Source organism: Cebus imitator, unplaced genomic scaffold (genome assembly GCF_001604975.1).
Source record: "Cebus imitator isolate Cc_AM_T3 unplaced genomic scaffold, Cebus_imitator-1.0 Scaffold127, whole genome shotgun sequence".
NCBI classification, from domain to species: Eukaryota; Metazoa; Chordata; class Mammalia; order Primates; family Cebidae; genus Cebus; species Cebus imitator.
Genome location: NW_016107442.1, coordinates 4,909,028 through 4,923,670, shown reverse-complemented (window position 1 = coordinate 4,923,670; position 14,643 = coordinate 4,909,028). Strand labels below are relative to the sequence as shown.

The following is a 14,643-nucleotide window of genomic DNA, read 5'->3' as shown; positions in this document are numbered from 1 at the left end:
AAGAAGGCTAAATAAATAAATAGGTGCTGCCACTGAAATTATACCCAGTAAGATGCATTCAATAAGATTCAAGTACCTAGTTAACCATTGCTGAGAACTTCTTATTCTGTAAAATTTGATGCCATAATTGGGTTTGCTAAGGAGGTTGTGAGACTATGTGGTAAAATACTCTAGCAATCTCATGGTCCAAAGCACCAAAGAAAAAAGAAAATCAGTCTTATGGTTGTAGGTTGGGTAGGCATAATTTTGGTTCTAAGTTTGGTTCTAAGTTTGGTTCATAATTTTGGTTTTAAGTTTGGTTCTAAATATGAGTCTCAAGCCTTGTTCTTTTTATGGACAAATTTCCAGATTGCTCTATAATACAAAACAGGCTGTGGTCACTTGAGATTGTGATGGTGGAAACTTATTAAAATATAGGAAAAAACATAGGTTTAGTAATGTACCTGTAGGCTAGATAATCAGACGTCTTGGGTCACATTTCTACTGTTTACCAGCACAGCATCATCTGTTCCATTTACAAATATCTATTTAAAGTTTTCTATTTGAAGGAAATCATGGTAGAGTCTTTTCTGTCATGAGATTAAGAACTAAGGGTTTTAGAAAGTTAAAAAGAAGTCTTTGCCAGGCTTAATCATTTTCCACTAGGAGCAGACTTGATCAACACCCCCTCTTCCGTGCCTCATTGTACTTTTTATATTTTTAATTCTATTTTTGTCATAAAATTGTATGTATTTAAGGTGTACAACATGTTTCGATATACATATACTTGGTGAAATGATTACCACAATCAAGCAAACTAATACAGCTATGTCCTTCTATAATTTTCCATTGTTGTGAGAGCACCTGAAATCATCTCCTAGAAAACTCGTAATATATAATACAGTATTATTGACTGTAGTCATTATGCTGTACATTAGGTCTCTAGTGCATCACAGAACTTTGCTTGCATTACTCTTGCAGGGTGGATGCTACTGCATTAGAGTTCATCGTTTATGGGTCTGTCTCCCTTGTTATACTGCAAGCTCCCTTGGGTAAGCCATATATATATCACTGTATTATGTGTGTGCTTAGCACCTGCCCAGATGCCTGGCACAGTCAACGGTAGAAGGCCTGTAATACAGACTTTGGACTTAAATTCAGGTAGACTCTGACCTGCAGCCTCACTTCCAATCTCTGCTGGGGCGTTTCTTTCTTTAGCTGGGGCTCATGAGTACAGCTTCTGGACATAAACAGAAGCAAGACTTATGAATAAGAAGGACAGGTTGATCTCTTAGTCTTTTTCATATAATGCGTCATGCTCACACCATACTGTAGCTGCTTTGGAATTGTCAAGATTTCACATTTGAACATGAACTGGGGTCCTTGAAGTAAAGCTGCCATATTTAACAAAGAAAACACAGGATGCCCAGTTAAACTTGAATTTCAGATAAATATCAAATATATTGTAGTAGAAGTATGTCTCAAGTACTACATTTGTATACTTACGTTTCATCTGGCAAACCTAACTTCAAAAAGATAAAAAGTTAAAGGTAAAAAGAGTCAGATAATGTATTTCTTAACAATTTTTTTTTTTTTGTATTGTGTAGAACAGTTCTCTTTTCCAGTCCCCAAACAATAAATTCTGGTAGCAACACCTGTCATTGTGACAATGAAAAGGTTTGACACATTTTGTTTTACCCACTATGGGGTAGTGTTATTTTGGTTTGAAAACTATAGGGAATATACTCCATAAAACCGAAAGTCAGGACTCCGTAGATAACATAGTCACACAGAGTCAGACAAAGAGTGCATAATTTCCATTTTCTGGTTTGTACCTCATTCAGACCTCCAAAACAAGCTCGTGAGGGCAGTCATAGATCTGACTTGCTTTTAAGCCTGTATATTTGACAATTTTAACCCCATAAGAAAAGATCTAACAACCATCTCAGGTTTCATAACAGCTTGACTTATATTAGGGGACAATAAAAACATACCATATCTGAAACATCAATTATAAATCTGATAATAATTATACCTTCAACTTTTACCGCACTTTAAATTCATTCAAAGCACTTTTCTGTCCATTATCTCATGTGATCATTAGTGTGGTATTTATCAGACATGAGAGAATGGAATGTCTGTTCAATTCAATGTTATGGCCAATTTGCGACTTCTGATACTATCAATTTGAAACCACAAATGGGAAGAGATGGGCCTCCTTTTTCTCTTTCAGAAATCTGTCAGTTCATCTATCAATTGTGGGCTTTCTCTCAAGTATTTTTTATGACTAGTCCTAGATTTTCCATTAATGTCACAAGAATAGTCTCTTTCTGAGCAACTTTGGTGATTATGCTAATTTAAGGTAAGGGTTTTAAATAAAATAAAATAAAAAGTAAATTTAAAAATTTGTGATGAACTGCCTTTCTCCCAAGAACTGTGTTGCCTAGGAAGGCAATGTCTGACAAACAGCAGGAGTTCAATGAGCTCTGAATGAATGAATCCATGAATGAATGAAGTAACAAATCAACTTCGAAGGACAATCTGCTCTACTTCTAGCTGAATTTGCTCCAAATCTCACCAGCCTAATGAAGGCTGCTGCTGGAACGGACCCTCACTAAAATCACACCATCAGTTCCCACTGCACTCCAGCTTGGGTGACAGAGTGAGACCTCATCTTTAAAATAAAAATAAAATAAAATCACAACATCAGAGGCTAAAGCCATCCGGAAACTATTTAATGGAATCCTATGTGAATAAATGCATGGTCTAGAGTCATCTGAGACAATGACATTTATGTTTTAAAGCAACCAAGATGCCACAGTCAGCCGCAAGAATCCATTCCCATAATTAACCCTCAAGGACTACTCTGAGGAAGTGCATTCTTTTCTTGAAAATAATTTTTTGAATGCAATCAAAATCAATTTCCTTTCCTCCGGTCCTCAGTGAACAAGATGCAGAGGCCACTCTTTACATGTAACTTGCCCAAAGAAATTACCAGCTTTTGAAAAATGTTCAGCAGTTCCTTGCTCAACAAAATGGGAGATGAAAAATCTCACTCTCTGTTGGGCAGATGGTGTAGTTGTAATTGTTTGGAACTTGTTTGTCCAAATCACCATTTACCATTAATATTCATTTTTTCCCCAATTTGTCTTGAATTCTTGGTTCTTATATAGAAAAAAGACAAGTCTGTTCTGGTTCTTCCCCAAATCAGAGTTCTTCCCACTATCTGCCAAATAAATAATGGAAACTGTCCTCCACTGTAATTCTAAGTGGCTGTTGTCTCATAGGTTTAACTCAATCACCTGTTCAATCATTCATCCATTCATTAATTCATGCAGTAAATATTTACCGTGTGCTTTCCAAGAATGGCACTAAGCTAAGGTTACAGGTGCATCTCATTTAACCATCACAAGTACCCTAAACTGTTGGCATTATCATTACCTACATGTTACAGATGAAGAAACTGAGGCTAAAATAGTTTAAGCAACATGTCTAATGTCATCTTACATGCCTAACACCCAGCAGTTATGGTGGAGCAAAAATTCAAAATGAATCTGTGTGGATCCAAAGTCCATGATTTTTATCTCCATCCCAATGGATGGAAAAAAAAACAACAAAGGAATGAGGAATGTTTAGGGAAGCAAAATTACTTTATGGAGGACCAAGCCTGCAGAGACAGCTGGCCATGCCTTCTGAGAAGGCTCATGAGCTTGAAGTAGTGGCCAGAGGAAACTGTGCCTTTCCAGGTTTCAGGTGGACACCATAAAGGCATTATTCCTAGGAAAAACACATGCTGGCTTTAAATTCTTGAGCTTGAAATCCCTTTCCCCATGTGCTGCAGTGTACCCTCTTTAAATGTAACTTTAAGTGGCCACATTCCTGCCATAGTAGTCATTAAGTGTGGTGTCAAAACGCCTTATGTATATTACCAAGGAGTGATTTTTTCCCAGAAACATATTTTAAATCATGTAATGGGATATTAGAGAACGCGAAAATTGAGAAAAAAATGCTTTCAGAATTCATACATACACAGTAAAAATACAGATGTGTGAGGTCGAACCAATAAAAAGCAGTAGAAAAACAGTAACCAGAGATAGTGATACTACTTGGGCCCATTGCAGAATTTCTTTACCTTAGGGGAACATGTCCAAATACACAACACATAAAAACACATATCACAAGACAAAATTGAAGGACTTAGTCAATATTGCAAAGCTATTGGAGCTTTCAGGAAAAGTAAAGGAAGTAAGGAAAGACAATATAAATAGAAAGGGCGAGTGTAGAAATGGCCCCACAGAGGTGCGCATTTGATGATCTTCAGACTATCTAATGAACCTTGGTGACTGAGGAAAATAAAGGCACAGAGAGTGATGACATTTCTTAAAACAGCTTTTCTCTTTTTGGAGAGTGAAATGTCCCCCAGCAGCGATGGGATAGCTTTTGGCTAGTGTGGCTGTGAATGTGGGTTGTCCTGCTGGAAATCCTCATTCCAGGCAGAGAACGAAGGTCAAGATGAAATAACAAGTGTGTGACAGAGAATTACTGGGACCCCCAGCCCCAAACCACAAAAAGTAGTTAAAGGGTTAATGAAAATTGTATCTGCATTGTCCTAGATCTCAATCTAGAGGGATCAATGTGCCTACTGGAATCCAATCTAATAAGAACGCCCATCAGTGAGCTATGAAGCATTTTCAAAGGGATGGAAGCACCACTAAAAACTTTACACACACCATCCCATCAAACGCTTACATTTCAAATGAGGCCATTTAGAAAAAGAGTCAGCTTTTCTGGAAGAAACAGGCTAACAGAAAGTGCTCTGAAACAAGGCGGCATTTTGGTAGTTACACCATTTCCCCGCTAACCTCCAAAGTAACGCCCATTTCCGCATAATTTAACCACGTGTTCTGGAGTCTTTTGCCCCACACATTCTCAATCACTGTTCCCCCTCTACTGCCTTCTCCTGCTCACCACTTACCAGAAGTGAGAGTGGGTTTCTACACTTGAATGCTGGGAGCAGAATCTAATCTCCTCAGTCCTGCATTTCAGCAGGAACTGCCCAGCAAAGAAGTCGTATGGACTTCCACCTGGCCAGGGAGCCTCTGCATCAGGCTGTCCACATTGTGAACTTAATAATTCCTGCCTAGTGGGAAGCCTTTTCAATGCACAGAAGCTGTGGTGAGGCCAGGCCAGGCATATCAATGATAATAAATATTGATCATTCAGTGCTTCAAATGGTCCTCAGCTCTTTGACTATAACATCTCATTTAATTTTCAGAAGCCAGTGATGGTAGGGTTTTCTTTTTTTTGAGACAGAATCTCTCTGTTGCCCAGGCTGGAGTGTAGTGCAGTGGCAGGATCTCAGCTCGCTGAAACCTCTGCCTCCTGGGCTCAAGCAATTCTCCTGTCTCGGCCTCCCGAGTAGCTGGGACTACAGGCACATGCCACCACACCCGGCTAAGTTCTTGCATTTTTAGTAGACACAAGGTTTCACCATATTGGCCAGGCTGGTCTTGAACTCCTAACCTCCAGTGATCCACCCGCCTCGGAATCCCAAGGTTATAGGCGTGAGACACCGCACCCAGCTCAGTCATGGCAGTATTACACTCATTTGCCCACGAGAAGATGAAGTCTGTTTATCAAGCAAAGCGTGGATTAAAGCCCAATAAAGTTTGCACTGAACCCCTGTGACCTTTCTTCTGCACCATCCAGACACTCGGCCCTGAATCGCCTGCCTGACATGAGCCTCATGACATCCTTCTCCAAGTATTATTCCCAGCAAGGATATATTTTCCAAAAGAGTTGTGAACCACTAAGAATGTGGCTGGTGTGGACCTGGACACAGGCTAGTTCGGCTAAGAAGCATATTACCCAAATGGTGGTTGTGACTCATAAGGAAGAATAGTGTGGGGCACAGTTCTGCTACATGCCTAAAAAAAAACAAAGGGAAATTAATATTGTGCTTGAAACTAACAGCAAGTGATCAGCCTAACCCAAGACAGAGAAGGGAATAGCAACACTTCTTGCTGGACTTAGAACTGCAGAGCAGGTGCACAGAGGGCTTCGAGGAACCTGATATTTGGCTTCTTTTGTCTTCTGTTTCAGATAAAGGACAGTAATTATTTGGGACCCTTATTTCTGTTACCAGAAATGTGTGTGTTGATAAAATCATTTATTTTCCCTTAGCTATGGCATGATGTAGGAATAGGGGTGTGTGTGTGTGTGTGTGTGTGCCTGTGTGTGTGTGTGTGTGTCTGTGTGTGAGAGAGAGAAAGAAAGCAAGAAAGCAACAAAGAAAGAAAGAAAGAAAGAAAGAAAAAGAAAGCTGACTTTGTAATCAGCAAACTTGAGGCTCAGCCTCACCTGTGGGGCATCTACCTAACCTCTCTGGTCCAAATTTCCATTGTTAGAAAGAATCGTTTTTAGCCCTAATGTTCTTTATTCTACTGACCTACTGCTAGGGAATTGTCTACCTCTTATCTTTTCTTTTCTAGAGTCCACATTATCCAAAGGAAGAACTTCCTCCCTGGAAATGCCGTCTTCTCCAGCTGCCAGAGTAGCACCTTCCTGGTCCAGGGCAGGGACAGGCAAGTGGCCTTAGGGATGCACAGCCAATTTCTTACATAGTCTAATAACCTGGCCCATCCTGAAGCTCTCTCCACAAATTACCACCTATGCTCTGAGAAAACGTCAGTGGCTTCAACCTGCCAAATCATATCCCACCTGGGTGGACACACCCTTGCCAGGGGAGTGAAGAGCTTAGGAGATGGGGTGCATGGAGAAGAGGGTAAATACTGAGGAGCTTTCTGAATTCTGAATGAAAGGAACAATATATCACCGAGGACATCATCATCTCTTAAATTATTATACTGCTGGGACTTTTGTTTCTATTAAAATCTATCAGAACAGCCAGGTATGGTGACTCACGCCTGTAATCTCAGCACTTTGGGAGGCCAAAGTGAATCTGGGCTGGTGGATCACTTGAGGTCAGGACTTTAAGACCAGCCTGGCCAACATGGTGAAACTCCATCTCTACTAAAAATAAAAAAAAATTAGCTGGGTGTGGTAGTGGGCACATGTAATCCCTGCTACTTGCGAGGTAAGCTGAGGCAGGAGGATCACTTGAACCCAGAGGCAGAGGCTGCAGTGAGCTGAGATCATGTCACTGCACTCCAGCCTGGGTGACAGAATGAGACTCCATCTCAAAAAAATAAACAAAGATTAGATTATATCCCAGAGTTTGTCTGAGTATGTCAGCAGACCACCATGGGTCAATTTCTTCCCGTTCAAAAATGTCCAAAGATCTCAGTAAAAGATTGCTTTGCCAACATTTTACTTGATGATATAAACTTTTCTACAAATGTCTATTCATTTGTTCACTCATTTATTCTTCCATTCGACAAATACTTACTGAGCCACCTATTAAGTGTGAGTTCCTGAATTAATCTGAGAATTCAGCAATTAACAAAACAAAGCTCTTATCCACAAGGAAATAACATTCTAATAAGGGAAATAACATTCTAATACAACAAATAAACAAGCAAACACCGATTACAGGATTTTTGGCAACTTAGTGATAAGGTATCATAGAGCCAAAAGGACCCCCCAGTCCCCGCCCAGAAATCAGCAATGGGGAGGAAGAAGGAAAAGTTTTTTCTAGTGAAGGCTTAAAAAAGCCTCAGCTAGAATATCTCTTATTATTTAGTATGTGTGTAATTAAGGATTCTTTTTTTTTTTTTTTCACAAATACAAATGAAATAGCCAAATCTTATTTTCCTCATCAGAAAAACAAAGCTTTCAGCTTCCTGGGAAGCATGAAGGAAGGGCTGCAGCTTCCAGTCCCAGGACAGCCAGGCATCTGCCCAGCCTGGCACAGCGTGCCTGGACCTCGAACGGGTTAAAGTGGCAGTGCCTGAGCACAGAGTGCTGCATAAACAGTGTGCGTCAGGCGTTCTAAGCAAGCTTCATCTTCCTTGTCTCCCAGTCTTGAGCTGTCAATCAGCTGTCACCAGCCCGCACATCAGCAGCGTGTGCACATCACCAGGCTGTCAGCAAGGCAGCTGATGAGACTCGGCTCAAGACCGTCAATCATCTTTGTTTCTCTTCTCCACTCGGGAAATATTTTGGCTTGGAGAAACAAAGAAACCTGGGCAACCATGGCTCGTAGTCAGGCATTCACTCCTGTACATGGAAATAAGATCTTAAACAGGCGATGATCATGCTTCACTCCCAAATGATGCTGGGGTGGGATGGACCAGAGGGAAGAGTCAGACTCTGTTGTATTAGGACATATTTTAAAACTGTAATTCTAGTTCCCTGAGCAGTCCCTGATGGATTCCCGAACCAACAAAGCACAGGAACATAAAACAATAATAACTTGAAGCTATCTGAGCTTATGCCTCAGAAAAAAATAAGGTGGCTCAGAGGATGGATGACTGCTTGGTTAGAAATTATACGCCATTGATCAGGCAGCTTTTTGAGCAGGGAGTAATTGTTGGACTGCTGAGTTCATTTATCTCCCAGGGACTTCTGAAACACCTCTCTAGGGCTTGAGGCTGTTGGGGGGCACCCACACACCAGAGAGCAAGTTAACTCAGCAGGACTCCTGTGAGGCAGGCTTACCAGTGTTTGCACCAGGAGTCACTTTGTTGTATATAAAGATGCTTTAAACAGCTCATTTTCTAATATACTACCTGCCCTTCCTCTCACCTAAAATATTGATTAGAAATGTCCCACAACCTTAAAAGTCTATGAGACACAAATATAGAGATGTGCCTGGCAACCAGTTTCAGTTGGGTGGCAACTCCACTCAGCTACTCTCCCCTATTTAACGTTATTGCAAAATCACCATGTGCATATATTAGCATAACTAATCAGCTAATTATGCAATCGATGCTACTAGTATAGTTAAGAGTATGCAAATAACACCAAGTTGCCTAAAGCCTCCCCCAATTTTTTTCAAATTGTTGTTCCCTAGTGGCTTTGAAATAGATTAGCAACCATCAGAGCTTTCAATTGTATGTATCAAGAACCCTATTACCTGTTAATTTTTCAAATGTTCTGGATTGACTCATTTATACCACGGCTGGTGTCTTCATCATTGTGACAGTGGGGATGTTTTTCCTCTGATGGATTCTTTCCTACGTGCAACACTGATTTCTAATAACGCATCTCTCTCTGATCTAACTGGACATTAATTGCTCTTGTGCTGATGCATCTATGCCTCCTGGTCTGATAGCACAACTAGAAAATCTGATCTCTGACAAGTTGGCTGAACCTAATCAGGACAGATGAGCTGTTACCCAGGGTGCCACAGGCTGTAATCTGAGGATCTTTAAAGAGTTATCACTTGCCTGAAAGACAAGGAACTACAATTCTGTCAACACTAATCCCAAACTGTATGTTCAAAGCTACTGTGGCCTCCCCCCGCCCAAGAAAAGATAGCACTTGTCAGTAAATACCTGAGATAATTGATAAGACGGAATTAAAAGAATGTGGCTGATACAGTGACAGTAGGAAGATTTTTTTTTTTTTTTTTTTTTTTAAGAACCTTCAGAAGCAGAACATTGGATGTCAAGTGTGAACCGTCAAGGATAAAGGGTGGCAGAGAAGAAATGCATGGAAACTTTCCATCATTCCACTCCCACTCATCACTGGGTGACTTGGTTCATATTTACCCTGCTCTCTAAACAGGCAAATACCCAAACATTCTAAGCCTGGAAAGAAATCTCTCAGAGCCAGCTCGGGCTGCCACCCGGTGACAATGACTTGATGGGAAGCAAGAACATTGTCAGGAGTAGAGGCGTTATTGTCAGGCTGTCAGCTCTGTGCTATTCTCTGAAGACCCCTGTGGTTTTCTTACAGGAACAAAAAGAGGAAATATTAGAAAAATAAACTTCTTTCTTACTGTATCGCTTTGGTCCATCTTCCAAACAAAATGAAAGGGTTAATGTGGCGTCATCTTCAAAAAATTCAGTGGCAAATGCGTCCCACCAGAGGTTGTCACTATCCTGTAAAGAGACAGATCATTTATTTAACAGGCAAGAGTGGTAAATATTTCAAAGAGGAAAAGAAAAGGGAAGAGAAAGAAAAACTCAGTTACTGCTTGCTCGTTACTTCCCATATGTGTGTGGGTGTTCTAGGAAAGCGTGGGTGGGTAGGTGGCCACTCTTCAAATTAATTGCCTCAAATTCCAATTCGATAAGTGAGCTAAAAACCAACCGAATGAAAATTAATTCTCCAGGACATATTTGGGGAGATTTAATAAATGTGCTATAAAACACAATGTGATCTTTTTTGACAAGAGTTTGCATTTAATGTAAAATACACTCAACATTTTTTCTCTCTCTCTCTGTCTCTCTGCTCTTTCAAGAGTTCATTTTTATAAATAGACACCACAATATTACAACCAGGTTAAACATAATTTAATCGAAAGAGATGCTCCTAGCTCTACTGCATGCAAATAATCCTGTAAAAGATACAAGTATAGATACATGGATGGATGGATGGATGGATGGATTGATTGATTGAGAAGCTCTCAGACAAGTAATTATCACATATATATGGACTGTTCTTGTTTTTAAGAAGATAGGCAACCACTAGCTTGTTTTTTAAAAGATTATTAAAAATAGAGCAGTTCAGCAGAATGCAAGCCATCCATATAATTCTGTTTGTTTGTCTTGGGTTGAATGTTTCTCTTGCTCATGCAGAAAACACTTTGGAAGTGGCCCAGTTTAAGGCAGTTAGAATCACTGTTAATCTCCAAGGGGAGAAGATGGCCCCCTCTCACAGTGAATAAAGAAGGTTATACAGAGTGTCATATTTACAGGAGGAATCACATCCCAGCCTAATTCTCCGTATAGAACCCAATTTATCCCAAAATTCTTAAGCACCATATTTTTCCAGAGAATTGTGAGTTGAAGACAAGATGCATCCCAGCTGCCTGTCAGATGGAAGGGGAGACAAAAGGGGAATTGCCACTCCCCATGTAATAGTCCCACTGCTGGGTCCTGGCAGAGATATCACAGGCCTCTCTTCTTCCCATTAAGTTGTTCTGCTTATGACAACATTAAGTTGTTGTCACTGGCAGGCCTCAGGAATGAGCCCTCAGTCCCAGCAAGAATAATTAAGGAGCCACGGAAGACTGATGCCATCCTCTCCTTCAGAAAAGAAGCAGCTCAGGCAAATGAATTTTTCTGTCTCTCTCTGGCTTCCTTCCAATCACCATAGCAAAAGCCAATCCTTTTCTCAGTAAAACAGGGTAGATATGAAACCACCAAAGAGCAATGCATGGATCCACGTACAAACTACTCTGCCTTTTCTCCTTTCAGAAACAAGTAAGTATTGGGTACTTAACTATGCGCAGGCCTTCAGAATGCTGAATAAGGGACTGGTCCCTACCCTCAAAGGGCTTAAAATCCACTTGCAGAAGACAATCACATGAGCAACTAAACAGGCAGCTTCACTCCACGTCTGAGACCATGGCACACGGCCTCAATGCTCTGGCAGCTCGTGGAGATTTTAGAAAACTCAGTGGGCCTAGAAGTGGAAGAATCTGCCAGGGAAAGAAACCCTATTCAGAAGACTGGATACATTGGTTTATTTGACTTTAAATCACTACACAGATGGAAAAAGAGTCACAGTTAACATTTATTGAGTGTTTACCACATGCCAAGCACTAGTCTAACGACTTTATGTGTATTTTCCTACTTAATCCATGCTAAGAATCCATTTCTTCTGTGTGTGTGTGTGTGTGTGTGTGTGTGTGTGTGTGTGTGTGTTTTCTCTTCAATACAAATATAATCTTCTTGTACACAGGGGTTTTGTTTTGCTTGCTGCTTTATCTCCCAGCCCCCAGAACAGTGTCTAGCCCATGGTATTACTCATAAAAGCAGCTCTGTGAATGAATGAAGCTGCTCACATTATCTCTACTTTACAACTGCAGAAACCAAAGCTAAGGTAGTAAATGTCACTTGCTCCAGTACACTCAGCAAATAAATGTCACAGATGAAATTTAAACTCAGACCACTGGACATCTCCGACCTACCCATCCTCTGCTCTGCACAGCAACCTGCCACATTTCCCTGACAGTCTTTGTGAGGGAGATTGGGGTTCAGCAAGAGGGGAGAAAGAGTGGAAAGGAAATATTTAGTCTCAGGTTGGTTTCTTTGCTGAGCTCCTTGCCTTGTTGTAGGAGGACTCATGCAGGCTTGTAGCCAGGACTCATGCTCAGGAGACTGCCTGGAGCTGCATACTACAGCAGTTGGTAATATATCATGGCAGAATTCAGTCCTGCGGGCAGCACTGCTTCTTCCCAGCTACGTGAATTCAGCAACTTATTCTACCTTTCCCAGTCTATCTGCTTACTAATAAGTTGTTGATAACAATAACTATATAGTTGATGACAACAATAACAGTAACTATCTGGCAACACAGATCTGAGGATTAAATAAATTAGAAGGTGTAAAGTACTCAGGAGAGCACCCCAAAGATAGTGAAGATCAATAAAAACCCCCTTCCCTGCCTCTGTCTACTATCTTTTAATATCATATCTAGGGCAAGAGGCATTCCCCTTTATAAAGAACTGCATTGAAAATGAACTTCATGGCCAGGCGCAGTGGCTCACACCTGTAATCCCAGCACTTTGGGACGCCAAGGTGGGTGGACCACCTGGGGTCAGGAGATTGAGACCAGCCTGACCAACATGGTGAAACCCTATCTCTACTTAAAAATACAAAAATTGGCCAGGCATGGTGGCAGGTGTCTGTAATCCCAGCTACTCAGTAGACTAAGCCAGGAGAATAACTTGAACCTGGGAGGCGAAGGTTGCAGTGAGCCGAGATTGTGCACTGCACTCCTGCCTGGGCTATAGAGTGAGACTTGGTCTCAAAAAAAAAAAAAAAACCAACAAAAAAAATGAACATTATAAAACAGTCTGCTTATAAATCAAACACTTTTCCCTATCACTTCAACCATTAGCAACCCATTTTCCTGGCAATAGCATCTGTCTACGACACAGTTAAAAATATGAATAAAAATTTATTACTTCTCGTTTATTTTGCGCATTATTCAGAGGTCCAGTGACTGGATCCACTCTGTATTAATTTGTTTTCACACCGCTATGAAGATATACCCAACACTGGGTAATTTATAAAGGAGAGAGGTTTAATTGACTCACAGTTCAGCATGGCTGGGGAGGTCTCAGGAAATTTACAATCATGGTGGAAGGAGAGGAGAGGAATGAGTGCCCAGTGAAGGGGGATGTCCCTTATAAAACCAGCAGATCTCATGAGTTAGTGAAAACTAACTCACTATCATGAGAATAAGATGGGGGAAACCACCTCCATGATTCAAGCATCTCCACCAAGTCCCTCCCACCACACTGGGGATTATGGGAACTACACAGTTCAAGATGAGATTTGGGAAGGGACACAGCCAAACCATATTACCCTCTATTTTCTGATAATATAACTCTTGATCTCTGACACTTCTGCTGGAAAATGAACCACTGCAAGGCAAAAGCCAAGAAAAATGCTGGCTGACCTGAGGTCGCTGGGAGAAAAGAAAGTACTCAAGTTACAGTGAGGTTCGAGAAATGTCTATGAGCAGTTTTACAGGTTCCACAGGGCCTGAATACGTGAGTTTTGGCAGTAGTTGAAAGAGACATAATGATCCAAGAATGAGAAATGTCATATGATTCAAACTAGCTTCAGTGGAACATGGGATGAATCAGCATCTCAGGAAATTTCAGAACAGTTTTGCTGGGAGAATGGGCACATTAGGTAACCCCCCCAACACACACACAAATAATTGGTTTTGGTCACAAATGTTGTAAGAACATCTTTGAACAAAAATGTCACATTAAGTTTGTAGTGCCAGGCATATAATAAGTAGATAAAGTAATATTTTTGTTTGGCTGATAGGAGAAATTAATAGATAGATGGATGGATGAATTTTTTTATTGTGCCATCACACATCCAACTCAGGGAAGTCACTCTACAAAATTGCCTAGAGATTCTGATTATGGACCCTACTTTGTCTCTTGGTCAATAATTTTAAACTGGCATGAAAATGACGTGCTGTATATTTAAACTGCAATTTTCAATCCCCCCCACATGTGAATGTGCACACACACACATACACACACACACACACACAGCTTTTGAATTAGTCTTTAGTTATGACAGAACAAATGTTTATGTAGGAAGGGAATAAAAAGAGTAGAGATTTAATCCAAAAATTGCTAAGTGTTGGGTATAGCCAGTCTTGTGTTGGCAGTATATGAAGGAAGTTGATTATGGAAAGAACACATTTTGGGGGCCCTGGGTTAACGATAGGATCTGTAACCCTGAATTTTCTAAGTGCTTTACATGTATTAAACCATTTTATATTCACAACTACCCTAACTGCTACCAAGGGGCAGAGCAGGCAGCCTTATAGAGAACTTATGTCCTTAACTTCTATATTATACTGACTGGTACATATAAATTCTGCCCCTTAATAGTTCGATAACCTCAGTCAATTCACCTAATTTCTTTGCATCTGTTTGCTCATTGGGTAAGTGGGAATAATCACCTCGGTGGGCTGTGAGGACTAAAGGGAAACTGCCCGGCATATCAACTATTATTTTCATCATTATCTCATTTAACCCTTAAAATATTCATAGAG

The 14,643-nt window shown here is 40.6% G+C and overlaps 1 protein-coding gene across 10 annotated transcripts in view; it reads right to left on the bottom strand.

Moving 5' to 3' along the window:
* The window catches only part of LDB2 (LIM domain binding 2), a 391,769-nt gene that overhangs the window by 235,188 nt on the left and 141,938 nt on the right, over positions 1 to 14,643 (bottom strand). For all 10 annotated transcript variants that reach the window (XM_017540592.2, XM_017540601.2, XM_017540599.2 and 7 more), the window contains exon 2: positions 9,884 to 9,986. In XM_017540592.2, coding sequence (XP_017396081.1) covers positions 9,884 to 9,986 — 103 coding nt within the window. The remainder of the gene's footprint in view (positions 1 to 9,883; positions 9,987 to 14,643) is intronic.